Source organism: Bos mutus, chromosome 27 (assembly GCF_027580195.1).
Source record: "Bos mutus isolate GX-2022 chromosome 27, NWIPB_WYAK_1.1, whole genome shotgun sequence".
Lineage (NCBI taxonomy): Eukaryota > Metazoa > Chordata > Mammalia > Artiodactyla > Bovidae > Bos > Bos mutus.
The window spans coordinates 7,809,340-7,829,708 of record NC_091643.1 but is presented as its reverse complement, the minus strand read 5'-3'; the positions used below and the strand labels follow the sequence as shown (position 1 = coordinate 7,829,708).

The 20,369-nt window shown below is 45.0% G+C and overlaps 1 protein-coding gene across 2 annotated transcripts in view; it reads left to right on the top strand.

Annotated features, from left to right (window-relative positions):
* Nucleotides 1-8,427: 8,427 nt before the first annotated feature.
* Nucleotides 8,428-20,369, top strand: part of HGSNAT (heparan-alpha-glucosaminide N-acetyltransferase) — a 33,899-nt gene continuing 21,957 nt past the window's right edge. Inside the window, exons 1-2 of one of the 2 annotated variants that reach the window (XM_070364259.1) lie at nucleotides 8,428-8,665; nucleotides 15,532-15,647. In XM_070364259.1, the coding sequence (XP_070220360.1) occupies nucleotides 8,461-8,665; nucleotides 15,532-15,647 (321 nt within the window). In that variant the 5' untranslated portion in view covers nucleotides 8,428-8,460. Of the gene's footprint in view, nucleotides 8,666-15,150; nucleotides 15,260-15,531; nucleotides 15,648-20,369 lie in introns of those variants that run through there. The other variant, XM_070364260.1, reaches the window with a different exon arrangement.

The window sequence follows — 20,369 nt, the reverse complement described above, 5'->3', positions numbered from 1 at the left end:
AACAAATGTCGGCGAGGGTGTAGAGGAGTGGAGCCATCATACGTTGCTGGTAGGAATGGAAAATGGCCCAGCTGCTTTAGGAAACAGTCTGACTGTCCTCAAAAGGTCAAAAATAGAGTTACCATGACCCAGCAGTTCCAGTTCCCAGTATTTACCAATGAGAATTGAAAACATGTCCATAAAAGAACCTGGACACAAATGTTCACAGCAGCATTATTCATAATAGACAAAGGCTGAAGATGTCCATTTGCTGGTGAGTAGATAGTAGAAATTGTGGTTCAATGTTCACAGCAGCATTATTCATAATAGACAAAGGGTGAAGATGTCCATTTGCTGGTGAGTAGATAGTGGAAATTGTGGTTCAATGTTCATAGCAGCATTATTCATAATAGACAAAGGGTGAAGATGTCCATTTGCTGGTGAGTAGATAGTAGAAATTGTGGTTCCTGCGTACAAAGGGGTAACATTCACCCATGAAGGGAGTGTAGCACGTAGTCATGCTCCAGCATGGGTGAAGGTACTGAGTGAACGGAGCCATCACGAAAGACCGCGTGCCGTGTGGTTGCATTTGTAGGAAATGTCCAGAATCGACAAACCCGCAGAAACAGAAGATAGACCAGTGGCTCCAGAGCGGCTGGCAGGGGCTGGAGTTGAAGAATGGGGGGCTTACTAATGGGTACAGGGTTTCTTCAGGGGAGATGGAAATTTCCAGAAATGGTGACGGTTGCACAACTCTGAATACACTAAATAACACTGAACTGTATAAAAGGGGGCAGCTCCATGTTGAGCTGCTGAGCTGATGTTGCCCTTTTCATGTTGTAATTCTGGATTGAGGGTTTTCCTTGATTTTTGGACTTTGCATTAGAACAAAATTTTCAGTTTCAAACGAATTTCTTTTTAAATATTGCTGATAGAGCTAAAATGAGCAGCATGGTATTTGGAAAGGGCACAGTGCCAGGATCAGAAGACATAGTTCCAGCTCTGCCTCTGACTCACATGTGGTCTCAGACAGACCGAGTTCTAAGTGAGAGAGTCGGCGAGGCATTTCCAGCTTCTGCTCCTCTGAGTTCTCCATGATGCTTTATTGTGCCAGTGCCAGGCACCAAGCTGGCCCTGGCCCTGCAGTTTCTATCTTCAGTAACAACAGAGCCGCAGAATCGTAAGAGGAAAAGAAAGACCCAACTTTCTGCTGTGTAAAAAAGACTCACTTCCACTCTAAGAGCACACACAGGCTCAGAGTAAAGGGATGGAAAAAGATATGCCATGCACACGGAAGCCAGAGGAGAGCAGGGGTAGCTCTACTTTATTAGACAAAACGGGCTTTAAGTCAGAAAGTGCAGTGAGACAGAATTCAGTATATGGTGACAAAGCGGTCAGCTCATCAAGAGGGTATAAAAATCATAAGTCTGTATGCACCCCAAAATGCATACAGATCTGATGGGAGAAGTAGACAACAATACAATAATAGTTATGGTAAAAATACCCCACTTTAATACCCCACTTTCAACAATAGATTATCCAGACAAAATCAAGAACAAAACCTTGGATTTTTAACTGTATCTTGGACTAAATGGACCTAACAGACATACATAGAAAATTCTACCAAACAGCAGCAGAATACACATTTTCCTCAAGCACACATGAAACTTTCTCCAGGACAGATTATGGTGTTAGGTCACAAAACAAGGATTAACAATTTTGAGAAGATTGAAATAACATCAAGCATCTCATCTCATTTTCTGACCACAGTGGTTTAAAACTACAATAGAAATCACTAACAGAAGAGTGAAAACAACAGAAACCAATGAAACAGAAAATAAATAGACAATAAAGAAAACTCACAAATGTGTGGAAATTAAACCACACACACCTAACAAACAGTGAGTCACAGAAGAAATCAAAAGGAAAATCTTAAGTTCCTTGAGACAAAAATGAAAACACACTGTACCAGAACTTAGTTGTTCTGTTCAGGCACGCAGTCATGTCTGACTCTGCGACCCCATGGACTGCAGCACACCAGGCTTCCCTGTCCATCACCAACTCCCAGAGTTTGCTCAAACTCATGTCCGTTGAGTCAGTGATGCTATCCAACCATCTCATCCTCTGTTGCCCTCTTCTCCTGCCATCAGTCTTTCCCAGCATCAGGGTCTTTTCCAATGAGTCGGCTCTTTGCATCAAGTGGCCAAAGTTTTCGAGCTTCAGCATCAGTCCTTCCAAAGAATATAAAGGGTTGATTTCCTTTAGGATTGACTGGTTCGATCTCCTTGCTGTCCGTGGGACTCACAAGAGTCTTCTCCAGCACTGCAGTTCAAAAACGTCAGTTCTTTGGCACTCAGCCTCCTTTATTGTCCTGCTCTCACATCCATACATGACTACTGGAAAAACCACAGCTTTGACTAGATGGACCTTTTGTTGGCAAGGTGATGTCTCTGCTTTTTAATATGCTGTCTAGTGTTGTCATAGCCTTTCTTCCAAGGAATGAGCGTCTTTTAATTTCATGGCTGAAGTTGCTGTCCACAGTGATTTTGGAGCCCAAGAAAATAAAGTCTGTCAGTTTTCCATTTTTTCCCCATCTATTTGCCATGAAGTGATGGGACCAGAGATCAAATTGCCAACATCTGCTGGATCATGGAAAAAGCAAGAGAGTTCCAGAAAAACATCTATTTCTGCTTTATTGACTATGCCAAAGCCTTTGACTGTGTGGATCACAATAAACTGTGGAAAATTCTGAAAGAGATGGGAATACCAGGCCACCTGACCTGCCTCTTGAGAAACCTATATGCCGGTCAGGAAGCAACAGTTAGAACTGGACATGGAACAACAGACTGGTTCCAAATAGGAAAAGGAGTACGTCAAGGCTGTATATTGTCACCCTGCTTATTTAACTTATATGCAGAGTACATCATGAGAAAGACTGGACTGGATGAAGCACAAGCTGGAATCAAGATTGCCAGGAGAAATATCAATAACCTCAGATATGCAGATGACAAAACTCTTATGGCAGAAAGTGAAGAGGAACTAAAAAGCCTCTTGATGAAAGTGAAAGAGGAGAGCGAAAAAGTTGGCTTAAAGCTCAACATTCAGAAAACTAAGATCATGGCATCTGGTCCCATCACTTAATGGGAAATAGATGGGGAAACAGTGGAAACAGTGTCAGACTTTATTTTTTGGGGCTCCAAAATCACTGCAGATGGTGATTGCAGCCATAAAATTAAAAGACGCTTACTCCTTGGAAGGAAAGTTAGGACCAACCTAGATAGCATATTCAAAAGCAGAGACATTACTTTGCCAACAAAGGTCCGTCTAGTCAAGGCTATGGTTTTTCCAGTGGTCATGTATGGATGTGAGAGTTGGACTGTGAAGAAAGCTGAGCACCAAAGAATTGATGCTTTTGAAGTGTGGTGTTGAAGAATACTCTTGAGAGTCCCTTGGACTGCAAGGAGATCCAACCAGTCCATTCTAAAGGAGATCAGCCCTGGGTGTTCACTGGAAGGACTGATGCTGAAGCTGAAACTCCAATATTTTGGCCACCTTATGCAAAGAGTTGACTCATTGGAAAAGACTCTGATGCTGGGAGGGATCAGGGGCAGGAGGAGAAGGGGATGACAGAGGATGAGATGGCTGGATGGCATCGCTGACTCGATGGACATGAGTTTTAGCAAACTCCGGGAGTTGGTGATGGACAGGGAGGCCTGGCGTGCTATGATTCATGGGGTCGCAAAGAGTCGGACACAACTGAGTGACTGAACCTGAACTGAATGGGACCATGATTTTAGTTTTGAACACTGAGTTTTAAGCTAGCTTTTTCACTCTCCTCTTTCACCATTATCAACAGGCTCTTTAGTTTCTCTTCACTTTCTGCCATTAGAGTGGTGTCATCTGCACATGTGAGGTACTGATATTTCTCCCGGCAGTCTTGATTCCAGCTTGTGATTCATCCATCCTGGCATTTTGCATGATGTACTCTGCATATAATTTAAACAAGCAGGGTGACAATATACAGCCTTGATGTACTCCTTTCCCAATTTTGAACCAGTTTGTTGTTCCATATCCAGTTTTAACTGTTGCTTCTTGACCTGCATATAGGTTTCTCAGGAGGCAAGTAAAGTGGGTCTGGTATTCTCATCTCTTTAAGAATTTTCCACAGTTTGTTGTGATCCACACAGTCAAAGGTTATAGCATAGTCAATGAAACAGAGATAGATGTTTTTCTGGAATTTTCTTGGTTTTCTATGATGCAGCAGATGTTGGCAGTTTGATCTCTGGTTCCTTTGCCTTTTCTAAATCTAGCTTGTACATCTGAAAGTTCTCGGTTCATGTACTGTTGAAGCTGAGCTTGAAGGATTTTAAACATTATCTTGCTAGCATGTGAAATGAGCACAATTGTGTGGTAACTTGAACATTCTCTGGCAGTGGAATGAAAACTGACCTTTTCCAGTCCTGTGGCCCCTGCTGAGTTTTCCAAATTTGGTGACATTGAGTGCAGCACTTTAACAGCATCATCTTTAGGATTTTAAATAGCTCAGCTGGAATTCTGTCACCTCCACTAGCTTTGTTTGTAGTAATGCTTCCTAAGGCCCACATCACACTCCCATGATGTCCAGCTCTAGGAGAGTGATTTTTCATCATGGTTATCTGGGACATTAAGACTTTTTTTGATATAGTTCTTCTGTGTATTCTTGCCACCTCTTCCTAATCTCTGCTTCTGTTAGGTCTTTATCATTCCAGTCCTTTATCGTGCCCATCCTTGCATGTAATATTCCCTTGATATCTCCTGTTTTCTTGAAAAGATCTCTAGTCTTCCCCATTCTATTATTTTCCTCTATTTATTTGTATTATTCATTTAAGAAGGCCTTCTTATCTCTCCTTACTATTCTCTGGCACTCTGCATTTAGTTGGATATATCTTTCTCTTTCTCCCTTTTGTGTCTATTCTTTCCTCAGCTATTTCTATAGCCTCCTCAGACAACGGCTTTGCCTTCTTGAATTTCTTTTTCTTTAGGATGATTTTGGTCACTGCCTCTTATACAGTGTTATAGAGTTCTTCAGACACTCTGTCTACCAAATCCAATCCCTTGATTCTATTCATCACTTCCACTGTATAATCATAAGGGATTTAATTTAGGTCATACCTGTACGGCTTAGTGGTTTTCCCTGGTCCCTTCAGTTATGCCTGTTTTGCAGTAAGCTTGTGATCTGAGCCACAGTCAGATCTGCCGTCTTGTCTTTGCTGTCTGTATAGAGCTTCTCCATCTTCAGCTGCAAAAGAACATAATCAATCTGATTTCAGTGTCTGGTGATGTCCATGTGTAAAGTCATCTCTTAAGTTGTTGGAAAAGGGTGTTGACTATAACCAGCATGGTCTCTTAACAAAACTGTTAGCTGTCGCCCTGCTTCATTTTGTCCTCCAAGGCCAAAGTTCCCTATTACTTCAGGTTATCTCTTGACTTCCTACTTTTGCATTCCAATCCGCTATGATGAAAAGGACGTCTTTTTTTGGTGTTAGTTCTAGAAGGTGTTGCAGGTCTTCATAGAATGGGTCAACTTAAGCTTTTTCAGCATCAGTGGTCGGGACATAGACTGTGATGTTGAATGGTTTGCCTTGGAAATGAACGGAGATCATTCTGTCATTTTTGAGACTGCACCCAAGCACTACATTTCAGACTGTTTTGCTGATTATGAGGGCTACTCCATTTCTTCTAAGGGATTCTTGCCCACCTTAGTAGATATAAAGGTCATCTGAATTAAATTCGCCCATTCCTGTCCATTTTAGTTTATTGATTCCTAAGATGTTGATATTCATTTTTGCCATCTCCTGCTTGACCACATCCAATTTACCTTGATTCATGGACCTAACATTCCAGCTTCCTATGCAATATTGTTGTTTATAGCATCAGACTGAACTTTCACCACCAGACACATCCACAGCTAAGCACCATTCCCACTTTGGCCCAGCCACTTCATTCTTTCTTAGAATTATTAGTAAGTGCGCTCCATTCTTCCCCAGCAGCATACTGGACACCTTCCAGCCTGGGGGGTGGGGGGGGGGCTCATCTTCCAGTGTCATATATTTTTGCCCTTTCATACTGTCCATAGGCTTCCCTGGGCAAGAATACAGGAGTGGGTTACCATTTCCTTCTCTAGTGGACCACATTCTGTCAGAACTCTTCAATATGACGCGTCCATTTTGGGGCCCTGCGCAGCGTGGCTTATGGCTTCATTGAGTTATGCAAGCCCCTTTGCTGTGACAAGGCTGCAATGTATGAAGAGGAAGCTGCAAGATTAGGGGGCTGTTCATTGTGCATAAAGCCTTAACAGAAGGTTTTTGCCCTTAGGACAAACTCTTTGGTTCATGGAGTTCACCTTCTAATGCCATGGAAGCAGATAAACACATAATGTCAGGTAGAGACAAGTAGAAGAAAACAAGGCAGATAGAGCAGGAGACAGAGAGAAAGAATGTTATAGTTTTAGGTAGGGCTATTGGGAAGGGCCTCCTTGAAGAGGATACCAAGTGAGCTGAGAACAGAATGAAGTCAGGGAAGGGCTGTGAGGTGTCTGGGGGAAGGACATTCCAGGTAGAGGGACCAGCCATGCCCAGCCCTGAGACAGGAATTCCAGCTTCCCCCCAGGGCACAGAGGATTTTAACGGAGCTGGGAGTCCTGGAAGAGGAATCAGAGAAGGCACATCCACCCAGTGGGCACTATGGCCCGTCTGGTTGTGTGGGACCATAGAGGCTGTTGGACGGCAAGTTGGCAGTGGTCTTGTTGTGCCACTTAAGACACCAGCATCCACTGACTGCCGGCATTTTGAGCCGTGGGGCGGGGCAGGGAGGAAAAAAAGTATCACTCAACTTCCTGACCTTGCAGCATAGAGGCTTGTTTTCTCAGAGAAAAGCCATGTAATTGACCTTCATGAGATGGTTCGTGACCATGACCTTCCTGAAAGTTATTCTCCACCCTAAAACAGCTTGGTATTGTCCTTAAGAAGCCCTAAACTCAACTCTATCGTCAGGCTTACCTCCTGTCTCCTCCTTCCCCCTGACAGAATTCTGTTTCTATCACACTGAGTCTCTTCCAGTTCCTGCACTGAGCCATGCTTTCTCGGAGCCTTTGTACCTGCTGTTAGGATTGCCCTCCTCTCTTCCTATGGCTCACATCCCTCAGGACTCCGTTTAAATGTCAGTTCTCCTGGGAGCCTTCCCAGACTAGCTTAGGTGCCTCCATCAAATGCTGCCTAAGCATTTCGTCCTATGAACATAGCACTCGTCACACTGTACTGTAGCTTTACAAAATTATCAAGTCATTCAATATACAGAAAAGTATAAAAAATAATAACAGAGAACTCAAAAGCCTATCGCTGTACCTAAGCAATAACTCTGCTGGCTGAAGCCCTCTGTGAAGCTGGCCCCCAACACTGTGCCCCTCCCTGTTCCCAACTTCAGCTTAAATTCAGCAATTAGCTTACCATATGTATCTTCATACTTTTATTAGGCATGCACATAAGCTTAAACAACACACATTATTTTGCTTGGCTTTACACTTTATGTGTTATTAAAGAGATACTTCTGCAGCTTGCATTTTCCCCTCAGACTTACTTTTGAGGTTCATCTGTGTGGATAGAGGTAGTTCTAGATCATTTCCACTGCTGTATACATACACTGCCGTCTATGGGTCGCACAGAGTCGGACACGACTGAAGTGACTTAGCAGCAGTAGCAGCAGCATACATACATTACACCACAATTTATCCATTTTCTTCCGTGGACATTAGATCGCTGGCAGGTTTTTGCAATTTCAAGCCACTCCGCCTCAAACATGACCGGACCTGCCCCTCCTACATATGACAGTTACGGTAGTTTATCCCAGCGCATAGCTGAGTGTAACCGCGGGGTCATCATGCCTGCGCGCATGATGGACTGGAACCAGCCTTTGCAAGTGGGGGGCAGCACGCGGTGGCATTTAGGTCGCAACTCTGCCTCTGGAGCAAACGCCTCCAAACGGGGATTTGGAGGCAAACGGGGGCTGGGACTCGGAACAGTGGACAGAGAACACTAACGCCCGTTTTGCAGGGCGAAGAATTCAGAATGTGGTTCAGAGTGTGGGGAGGGACCGCGGAGCACCGGCTCGGGGCCTGCAGTGCCCTCTCTTCCGGATGCGTCTCTCCTTCGATCTCGGGACAAAAAGCCCTGCACAGCTGGAGCGCTCTGGACTCTGAGAGCGTCCCCATCCCCCGGAAGGCAGGTCCCGCCCACGACCGGCCCACATCCCGCACTGACCCCGCCCTCGCTCCTCCCCGGTAATGCCCCTCCGCACTCGCCCCGACCCCGCGGCGACTCGGCCCACAGCCCCGGCCTCGCCCCGCCCCCAGGCCTCGCCCCGCCCCGCCGCCCTCGCTCCGCCCCCGCTCCGCCCTCGCCCCACCCCTGCAGTGACTCGCGCGGCGACTCGGCCCGCAGCCGGGCGATGACGGGCGCGCGGCTGCGCGCGGTGGAGCGGCGCGAGCCCCGGGAGCGCGGCGGCGGCGGCGGCGGCGGCGGCGGTGGCGGCGCGGGCGCGGCGGGCAGCATGGGCGGCGCGGGCAGCGCGGGCCGAGCGCTGGCTGCGCTGCTGCTGGCCGCGTCGGTGCTGAGCGCCGCGCTGCTGGCCCCCGGCGGCTCGTCGACGCCAGGTGAGTGCGCCCTCTGACCTGGCCCGCGGAGCCCGCCCGGGAGGCGCGGCGCCCGGAACTCGCGCGTCGTTTCCGCCGCGCCGCCCGTTGCGGGGCCGGGGCTCGCGCGCAGAGGCCGCCCCGCATCCCGCGGGCTCCCGCCGCTCAGCGGGAGGACGTAGGCGGGGAAGTGGGGTTCCCAGGGCTTCATGGAGAGCCTTCCGCCGGGGGGCCGGCGCGCCCATCCGTCTGCCACATGGAGGGGCTGCGGGACACCGGCCGGAGCCGCAGCCCTGAGCACGGCGGACTCAGGCCGGGGCCACGGGGCTGGGTCACCGCGGCCGGGGGCGCAGCGGCAGCGCAGCGGTCGGACACCGAGGAGCCTCCCTGGCCCGCTGGGCGGTTCCGTTTCCATGGTGACGGGCCGGGCGCAGCCGCCACGGTCTGCAGGGGATTCCGGGCCGGGTCTGCGGCCCGAGACCGGTCGAGTGGCGGGCGGTGCTGCTGTCCGGCCGAGAGACCGGGCAACTGACTCTTACTCCCGCGGGCGTTTCCCCGGCTGTCCGGGTCTCCGAGCTCGCCAGGGAAAGGGGAGGGGGAGGCAAATTCCAGAGCGTTCCCCCGGACCCCATGGACGAAGACTCGGGGCCCTCGAGGATCTCAGTCCAGGCCCCTTCCAAGGGGGTGCTGGTCGGGGCTGGAGAGATCGGGGGTCACCTGCCTCTCCCCGCCGCTCCCAGCCCCTCTGTATCCGAACACAGGGGGTTGAGGCCGGCGGGTGTGGTTCAGCCTTCCACCCCCTCCCCAGTCAAGATGCTGCAGGGCGGAGACAGCATGGATTTTGAAGTAGCGACTTAGCGGATTGCGTTTGGTAAACGGTCTCCCCGCCCCGCGTCCATCTCGTCCACTCCCCCTCTACGTTGTAACTGAGGAGCCCACCTCGCGCGTTATGTAATCTGCCCGGTCCCAATTTGTGAGGGCAGATTCCGCACAGCGCTCTACTGGTTGTACTTCAGCATCCGTTGATAATGATCATTATCGCAGGGAATCGGTGGTTTCTAAATGGCCCTCGCCGCAGCACCTTCACAGAGCCGTGCTGCCAGGCTTCCAGTGCTACCTGGAGCCCAGGTTTGGGTGGGCAGATTCCTACCATAGGAATAAAGAACTCCACCTTCATATGAATTGAGGACTTGTTTGAAAAGGAAAAAAATAGTAGAATAAGTCTTTTAAAATATGCTCAGCACAGACACGTATGCGCTGAGAGGGAGAACCAGAAATTAAGTATTTGGAAATTCAGTAAAAGCCCGATATATGATCACTATTGAAAGGCGATTTGTTTGCCTTACTGTGTGGACAGGAAGAGGAGGAGGGAATTGTTTTTGTGTGTCAAACTCCTTGAGGCTGCCCTGGGATTTCTAAGGTCAGCTGTTTGGAAGTTGGCAGCTTTTTCTAGAAACTGAGCATCGGTTTCAATTTTGGTGTCATATTGGATAGCTTAGGAATTTTGTCCTTTGTGTGTGTTTGTGATTCAGATGCAGACTTATTTTAAAAATTATTTTATTGAAATATAGTTGATTTACAGTGTGCTAATTTCTGCTGTACAGCAAAGTGATTCAGTTATATGTATATATACGTTCTTTTTTCATATTCTTTTCCTTTATGATTTATCGCAGGATACTGAATATGATTCCCTGTATTGTACAGTAGACCTTGTTGCTTTATCCATTCTGTATATAATAGTCTGTATCTGCTAATCCCACAAACTCATTGCTTTTTTAAAAAATGTTTGAATAATGCAAAAAAGGTACAAAGGTATCAGAATCCCCTGGCCTTGCGCTCACAGCGTCTTCAGCTGTTGTCTTCAACCTTGGCTGCACGTTAGCATTCCTTGCGAGCTGTTTTTGCTGCTGTTGTTGTGAGGAGGATAGAAAGTGTTGATGAGGTTGTGGAGATGAGGGAACCCCCCGCAATGTTGGTGGGAATGTAAATTGGTACAGCCATGATGGAAAACAGTATGGAGCTTCCTCAAAAGATTAAACATTGATCCAGCCTTTCTACTCCTGGCTATATAACTGAAGAAAATGAAAACATTAATTCAAAAAGATACATGCACCCCAGTGTTTATAGCAGAATTATTTACAGTAGCCAAGATATGGAAGCAAGGTAAGTGTCCATCAGCAGATGAATGAGTGAAGAAGATGTGGTGTGTGTGTATATATATGTGTGTGTATACACACCCACCCACACACATACAGTGGAACACTGCTGCTGCTACTGCTGCTAAGTCGCTTCAGTCGTGTCCGACTCTGTGCGACCCCATAGACAGCAGCCCACCAGGCTCCCCCGTCCCCGGGATTCTCCAGGCAAGAACACTGGAGTGGGTTGCCATTTCCTTCTCCAATGCGTGAAAAGTGAAAGTGAAGTCGCTCAGCCGTGTCCAACTCTTAGCGACCCCACGGACTGCACCCTACCAGGCTCCTGCGTCCATGGGATTCTCCAGACAAGAGTACTGGAGTGGGTTGCCATTGCCTTCTCCACAATGGAATACTACTCAGTCATAAAAAAGAATGAAAATTTTGCCATTTGCAACAACGTGGATGGACCTAGAGGGTGTTATGCTTAGTGAAAAAAGTTAGAGAAAGGCAAATACTGTGTAACTTATACGTGAAATCTAAAAATGATTGAATGTAACAAAACGGAATAGACTCACAGATACGGAAAACAAACCAGTGGTTGCCAGTGAGGAGAGGGAAGGGGAGGGGCAAAGGTAGAGATGGGGGTGGGCAGTTAAGAGACCAAACTGCTGTGCCTAAAATAAACAAGCCACAGGGATATATTGTATAGCATGAGGAATACAGCAAGTATTTTATAGTAAGTTTAAGTGGAATATAGTCTATAAAAATTTCGAATCACTTTGTGATACACCTGAAACTAATACATTGTAAGTCAGCTATCTTTCAATTTTAAAAATACAATAATTAAATCATACTGGTTAGGCAAGGAGGCCTGGCATGCTGTGGTTCATGGGGTTGCAAAGAGTCGGACACGACTGAGCGACTGAACTGAACTGGTTGGGCAGAGATTCTGATTTAATTGGTCTTGGTTGGGGCCAGGGCGTTGGGGTGTTTTGTTTTTTTTTTTTAAGCTTCTCAAGTAATTCTGATGTTCAGTTAGCATTAACCTTCCATACAACCTTTTATAAAATAAATAATGTTGATTATAATTAAGAGCTTTTAAAGTCTGAAATTCACATGGAAAAATTAAGCATGAAACAAGAACCTTCTTCTACCTACCACTGGAGACTCATAGAAATATGAGTAAAAACAGCAGTCATTACAACTCTAAAGGGATGTTGCTATATAGAACAATTACGAAGGAAATTGTCAACAGCTAGTGACTGCAAATTTGCAAATGGGAGCTCTCAAACCTGAATAAAGGAAATGAAGGGTAATAGTTGAAAACATGACAAATATGACAAAGGATTTACTATCACAGGGGCCAAGTGGTTAAGTAAACATTCCAACTATCTACAGGAGCGGAAAACAGTGATGGTCAACATTTGGAGACATGTTCAAACTTGCTAATTGTTCATTCAAAGCAGAATAATATAGAAATTATATTTTCTATACATCAGGTTAAATAGCAAGGGGAAAAAATTAAGCTGCTAGGGAACAGTTTTGCTAAGTGTCAGGAGACTGGAAGCACAGAGGTTGGGTACCGGTCAGACTGGTGGGTCTCTGCAGGTCTCACCCCCCTCATCAGGCATGTCGTTGCTTGAGTCACTGGGGAGCTGGTAAACACCACACCTGCCTTTATAAATTGTCACAGCTCAACTGAGGGAGAACTTTGGCTAAATGTATCAAAAACTATTAGGCTATTTTTGGTTAAGAATTTCACTCCTGGAAGTTCATTCTGAAGGAACTATGTCAAAAGACAATGTTGATTTTCAGATGGCTATAGTACCATTTTTGTGTAGGATATAGCATCATTTCTTTTAAGATTTTTTTTTTAATGTGGACTGTTTTTGAAGTCTTTATTGAATTTTTTACAACACTGCTTCTGTGTTATGTCTTGGTTTTTTGGCCACGAGGCATGTGGGATCTTACCCTCTCAACCAGGGATCAAACCCATACCTGCTGCCTTGGAAAGTGCAGTCTTAACCACCGGACTGCCAGGGAAGTCCCCAGCCTCATTTCTCATAACGGGAAGAAATGGGGAGTGAAATGTAAATAAGGTTAAACAAAAAAGAAGAAACAGTTTTAAAATAAAAAAAGTTTAACCACATCGTTGTCCCCTGCGTTGGTTGGATGTGGTCCAGACCATTATAATCATTTGTCGAGCACCTATGCCAAATACTTATGCATGTTATCGATTTTAGCCTCTCCAACAATCCTCTGAAGCACATACTGCTGTAACCCCTAATTTATTGATGAGGATGCTGAGGGTGGTGGAGTTCAAATTCAAGTTGGCTCATCTTGGAGTCCACATGCGTAACCCACCACGTTGTACTCCTGGTCCCAAACACCACTCCCACTGGCTGCTTTTGAGAGGGCCGCCAAAGAACAGACAAAGCTACTGGTAAAGCTTTATTTAGCCTGGGGGAGGAAAAAGCTTCAGTAGATTATTAAAAGATACATACTGTGTATTTTGTCTTCACAGGGAGCTAAATAAGGGTAAATTTGAGTAAACTCTAAAAAATGAGAGATTTATGTTGGCTGTAGTGAAGAATTTTCCAAATTAACCAGATGAGATACTGCATAGTCCTGAATTAAGTGTTCACATTACAAAAATAAGAGAGGTTAGATTATTTCCTTTCTAGTTGTGTTATCAAATAGGTTCCCTTAACCCTCCCACACAGTTGGTAGAAATGGAAGTTGGTGCAGCCACTGGGGAGAACAGTATGCAGGTTCATTAAAAAACTAAAAATACGACCCAGCAACCCCACTCCTTTGCATATACCCAGTTCAGTTCAGTTCAGTTCAGTCACTCAGTCGTGTCCGACTCTTTGCGACTCCATGAATCGCAGCACGCCAGGCCTCCCTGTCCATCACCAGCTCCCGGAGTTCACTCAGACTCATGTCCATCGAGTCAGTGATGCCATCCAGCCATCTCATCCTCTGTCGTCCCCTTCTCCTCCTGCCCCCAATCCCTCCCAGCATCAGAGTCTTTTCCAACGAGTCATCTCTTCACATGAGGTGGCCAAAGTATTGGAGTTTCAGCTTTAGCATCATTCCTTCCAAAGAACACCCAGGACCAATCTCCTTTAGAATGGACTGGTACCCAGAGAAAACCATAATTCAAAAAGATGCATGCACCCCAATGTTTATTGCAGCACTGTTCACAATAGCCAAGACATGGAAGCAATCTAAATGTCCATCAAGAGAGGAATGGGTAAAGAAGATATGGTACATGTATACCAAGGAATATTACTCAGCCATAAAGAATAATGAAATAATGTCATTTGCAGCAACATAGCTGCAACTGGATATTATCCTCTTAAGTGAAAGAAGTCAGAGAAAGATAAATATCATATGATATCACTATATGTGGAATCGAAAATAAAAGAATGATACAAATGAACTTATTTACAAAACAGAAACAGACAAACTTCAGAAGCAAACTTACAGTTACCAAAGGGGAAAGGTTGGGGGGTTATAAATTAGGAGTTTGGGATTAACATTGCAAACTATACATAGATAGAGATATAGATATAATAGTTAACAAAGTCCTGTATAGCACAGGGAACTCTACTCGTTTTTCTATAATAACCTGTATGGGAAAAGAATCTGAAAAAGAATGGATTTATGTATAATGAAATCATTTTTCTATATACCTGTTTGCTGTATACTAGCACAACATTGCAAATCAACTATATGCCAATATAAAAGTTTAATTAAAGTTTTTTCTTTTTTAATATTTTCATTTATTTTTTTGGCTTTGCTGGGTCTTAGTTGCAGCATGCAGGATCTTTAGCCGTGACATATGAACTCTTAGTGGCGGCATATGGGATCTTGTTCCCTAACCAGGGATTGGACCCAGGCCCCCTGCACTGGGGGTGTGGAATCAGCCATTGGACCACCAGGGAAATCCCATGCCTTTTTTCCTTTTGCCTGGAAGCTAGAGGGTAATTTCTCTTCCATCTCACAGATAATACGTGCCAATAACAGGTGACCTTGTTTTCCTAGCAAATGGGCAGAGTGAGGTGGAGAGTGTGCATCACCCTCATGGAACCCAAAGAGCATCTGGTGAAGTGATGAGCTCTAAGCCAGGGAGCTCTTCTGTCCTTCAGACTTAAGCTCTCTCCTTCTGCGCCTCACATCTGCCATGGGAACCAGTTGATCCTGAACCCCAGACCGAAGTGACCTCAGGCAGAGCTCCTCAGACTGTGAAGGATGTGCAGATCCCCAAGGGATGCTGACGGGTCCTGCAGGTCTCATGAGCTGCCCGTCCCGGCTCAGAGCCGAGTGATGTGGACCAGGAAAGCTGGGGCTTGGCAGTGATTTCACGGAAAAACTCTGGCTATGGGTCGTGATGCAATCCTTATGAGCTGTAATTTCTTCATCTGTAGGGTGGAGGAAATTCCCAGCTCTCGAGGTTGTCAGTATCATAGAGAAGGTGCGTGGAAACTACCAAACCAGTGCCCCTCACACCTTAGCAGTTGTCGACTGTAAGGTGTGGTTGGCGTTAATTGAACCCGCGTTTGTAGTAGAGGCACACGTGTGGAAGGGGAGGGGACTGGGTGCATGTGTGTCCGTGTGGACAGGGCATGAGGGACAAGAAGCCCCGGCATTTGAGAAGCGTTCCTGGGAAGCCGCTGTTCACTCCAGTGCCGCTTTCTGACACAGCTTTCAAGTGCCTCGTTTTTCTTTTTTTCTATTTCTTATCAGACTTAGACAAAAAGAAGCCCGTGGAGCTGAAGATGGACCAGGCTTTGCTGGTCATCCATAATGAACTGCCCGGGACAAACCTGACCGTCTACTGGAATTTCGATCGCTGTTACCATGTAGGTGCCACGTGTGTGCTCACAGTTATGTTTCTTCTGAGGCTAGTCTCGTGACCTTTGTGCTGTCATGAAGCCAACAAACATGTTAGTTTGTTGTTTTTTTTTTTATAATTTTATTTATCTGCTTATGCCTTTGCTGGGTTTTCGTTGCTTTGGACGGGCTTTCTCTGGTTGTGGTGCTCAGGCTTCTCGTTGCAGTGACTTCTCTTGTTTCAGAGCACAGGCTCTCCATCCACGGGCTCGGTAGTTGCAGCTCCCAGGCTCTAGAGCACAGGGTCGGTGCACAGGATTAATTGCTCCATGACACGTGGGATTTTTCCAGACCAGAGATCAAACCCATGTCCCCTGCATTGGCAGGCAGATCCTTTACCACCGAGCCACCAGGGAAGTCCCCACATGTTAGCTTTACAGGTGAGGAAGGCTAGATAAAGATTCAGAAGGAATGCCATCATGGAGAATGCCTGGCAGCGGGCCACATCTGTTCACCTTCTCTTTTCCGTGCCCATCTTTTTCAGACCAGTGAGATAAGCAAATCGATAGATCTGTTTTGGGGGTTTTTGGTTTAATGTGGCAAGTGCTCTTTCATGCCACAGTAAGAGCATAAGCCAGGTCTGGGCCGCTTGCCCATTTCTGCCACCTCTTAGAGCCTGTGCCCTTAGAAGCACTCTCCAGGGGCCTAGGGTGTGACAGGTTTTCAAGTTGTTGAGGAAAGATGCGCTAGGACTGGAGTCTCAGCAGGGTGTGCATAGTTCCCTTTGCAGTTGGTTCAGTTTGACCCTTTATGAAGCCTGAACTAATGGTGTTTTATTTGACTTCTCTACCTACTGCATAACCCTCTTGCTGGACCAGAGAAGGAAGGGGTGAGATTCGGGGTTTCTCCACTGAGGGGTGGTGAGGGAGGCCCATGCTGAGGCCCTTCTGATGGTAAAGGATTTTATATGAAGGTGTTACTCCTGTGCTAAACCTTATTGCTTTTTCGGGACAAGGCTATTCTTCCATGTAAAATGAAATAGCCTACTTCCAAATTGAGAGCTTCAGTGTACCACCTTCAGAGGAGGAATTTTCCTGGATAGTGATCTGTTTAGTGTTGTTGTTTAGTTGCTGAGTCGTGTCTGACTCTTTGACACCCTATGGACTATAGCCCGCCAGCCTCCTCTGTCCATGAGATTTCACAGGCAAAAATACTAGAGTGGGTTGCCATTTCCTTCTCTTGGGGATCTTCCCAACCCAGGGATCGAACCCACATCTCCTTCATTGCAAGTGGATTCTTTACCTCTGAGCCACCAGGGAATCCCCTGTTTAATGTAAATAGCTTTTTTAAAAAAGGCAAATTTTTAAAAGTCCGCAGTATGGGCATCAGCTGGAAGGTGATGGAGCAGTATGTGATACCTTCTGTAAAGTGGCATGAAACAGAACATTTGTGATAAGAAGAAGGTAGGTCAAGACCAAGAAAAGGTTTATCATACAAGAAAGTTTATGTATTTAACAAAAGATCAATCATGTCTTGTCAAAAGAGACTAAATAAACACAACAGGCAGAAATGATACTTTCTGCAATTTCATCTCTCTACACACCAAAAATATAATGGAAGAGAGAATACAAAGGTAAATATTTCATGGAAAATCTTTGACCTGGCCAAAGCAATTCTTATGAAAATTTGTTTCTAAATGTTTCAAACAATAAAGATGATGTTAATACAATTAATATAAGTTGCAGCTTCTGTTTAATGAGGGCCTGCTCTTTGTTATGTGTGTTACAGCTCATGTAATCCTCACGCAATCCAGGATGCTACACGCAGTGATGCTGAGATTAAGGGCAGGAAGGGGACTTTCCCCTGGGTGCCCCAGCAGTCACGTGGCAATGCTGGGGTCCACACCCCTTGTTCTAGCTTCAGAGTCTGTCCGCTTTCCATATTCTGCTGTATGTTTATCAGGAAGAAGAGGGGAAACGCAAAGCTAGTGAGTAAGGATCTCAGGGTTTTGGAAATCAGTGTCATCATCCAAACAACAAAAAAAAGGAAGCAATAAAAACAGTAACTATGGAAACTGCAAAGTGAGAAAAAAATGGGGATAAGAATGAGCCAAGTGATTTTTTTAAAAATAAAAGTCACACATACTCTGTAATGGTCTAGATGGGAAAAGAGTCTTTAAAAAAAAAAAGAGAGGATATATATACATATATAACTGATTCACTTTGTAGTATAGCAGAAACTAACACAACAGTGTAAATCAACTCCAGTAAAAATTTGTTTTAAAAATCACACAATTGATAAATTACTGATATATTTAAAGAGCAATGGAAATTAATAAAATTAGAATTTGTATGTCAACAGAGATTAAAATAATTATGGTTCAATGAACAGTTAAAACTGATCAATTTAAAGTAAAAAAAATTCAATTTCTTTAAAAAATGTAATATGAAGATTAATCCAAGAAGCTGAGGACATGCGATTTCCCTGGTGATCCAATGGTAAAGACTGCCTGCTTCCAATGCAGGGGGCTTGGGTTCAGTCCCTGGTCTGGGACATTCCACATGCTGTGCGGTGTGGCCAAAAAAAAAAAGAAATTGAGGACATAAACAGATCAGCAACTGATTAAGAAATCTGGAAAATTATAGTAAATTTCTCCACATAAAAATAGATCATTTTTTCCTTCATTTTCAAATAATAAATAATTCTAAATCTATATAAGTGAAAGAGAAAGTGCTAGTCGCTCGATCGTGTCCAACTCTTCGAGACCCCATGGACTGCAGCCTACCAGGCTCCTCCCTCCATGGGATTCTCCAGGCAAGAGTACTGGAGTGGGGTGCCATTGCCTTCTCCAGGGGATCTTCCCGACCCAGGGATCGAACCCAGGGTCTCCCGCATTCCAGGTAGATGCTTTAACCTCTGAGCCACCAGGGAAGCCCACCTATAAATCTGTATAAACCCACCCTAAATATAACAACTATTAAAAAAATGATGGCTTGATACCTGATTCATTCTGCAGGGCTTTAATCTTAAAACCTATTGAAGAAATGAGAAGAAATGCAGGTCAGTGTTTCACCCTAACCCTAACCCTTAAACTTGTATCAGGTAGAATAAGTTAGCATACTGAGAGATTTAGGATGACTTATATTGTCATCCTTGAGGGATCTATAAGAAGTCATATATATGGACAACAATCAAATTTTAATGGAAAGATTATAGTCTAAATGGGGAGATAGCCATCGCACAGTGATGTGATGATTAAACATAGGAAAAATGGCAGAACTTCCCAAATTAGTTTATACAGTCAACACAGTTGCTGTTAATACATCAATGGATACTTTATAGAAGCTCCATAAAAAGAATTCCAAATTATATGAAAGAGTTTAAGTGGGCAAGTGAATCAGAGGATGGCCCGAAAGTGAACAGATGGTCCAGAGCCTTGCTCTGCCCGATGAGGTGCCTCGCAGAGCACAGTGGTGAGTGCAGCCAGAGAGAGAGAAACGAGGACCAGTGGGCCAAACTGAGTGTGACAGGTAGACTCTAACTTACGTATCAGTTTGACATACTACAGCACAAACCATGGGAAAGGCATCTGGAGTTATCTGATACCATCTATCAAATACCCCAAGTAGATTCAAGTAAAAAAACCTACAAATTAAAGAAAAAACGCAGAATACATCTTTATGCTCATGAAGCAACAGAAGAAATAACACACCAGAGTAGTGTGAGTGTATAGAGCTTTATAGACAACAGAATGTAGCAGCATGAAAGCGCTAGAGTGGGGAAGTGTTTGAGAGAGTTAGAAGCTTAATGTTGCAGTACGTGAGGAGAGATTTCTAAGATTATGTTTGAGGGAACTAGGTGTCTAACGTGGTTCACACCATAGGGAACATAAAAGAGTCAAAGAAAATTGAATTATTTAATGTACTGATAGAGGCTTCCGTGGGGCTCAGCAGTAAAGAATCTGCTTGACCATGCAGGAGATGCGGATTCAGTCTCTGGGTTGAGAAGATCCCCTGGAGAAGGAAATGGCAGCCCACTCCAGTATTCCTGCCTGGGAAATCCCATAGACAGAGGAGCCTGGTGGGCTACAGTCCATGGGATCGCAAAGAATAGGACACAACTGAAGCAACTAAACAGTAACACATCTACCGATAATTAAAAATGTAATCTGAATGCTGTGGTATTATAAACTCCTAAGGCACTGGCACCCCACTCCAGTACTCTTGCCTGGAAAATCCCATGGACAGAGGAGCCTGGTGGGCTAAGAGTCGGACACGACTGAGCGACTTCACTTTTCACTTTCATGCATTGGAGAAGGAAATGGCAACCCACTCCAGTGTTCTTGCCTGGAGAATCCCAGGGACGGGGGAGCCTCGTGGGCTGCCGTCTATGGGGTCACACAGAGTCGGACACGACTGAAGCGACTTAGCAGCAGCAGCAGCAGTGCCTGAACAAAAGGAAGAAGGATGTGACGTCCTGGTCAGGCTCTGAGAAATAAATCTGTTTTAGTTTTTTATTTTATGTGAATGTTGTTTGGCCACGTGTAACAAGAACCATTAAAATGATTTTTTTTTTAAGCCAATAATCTCATTTTTGGAAATTTATCCCAGGGAAAGAATTTAAAGGAATAAGAACATCATGTGTAGGTCTTTAAAAACAATATAATTTTTATAAATTATAGGTATACTTATATGTCATATCATTAAATTAGATCTTTCAAAACTATAATTTATATGTTATATACAAAATGA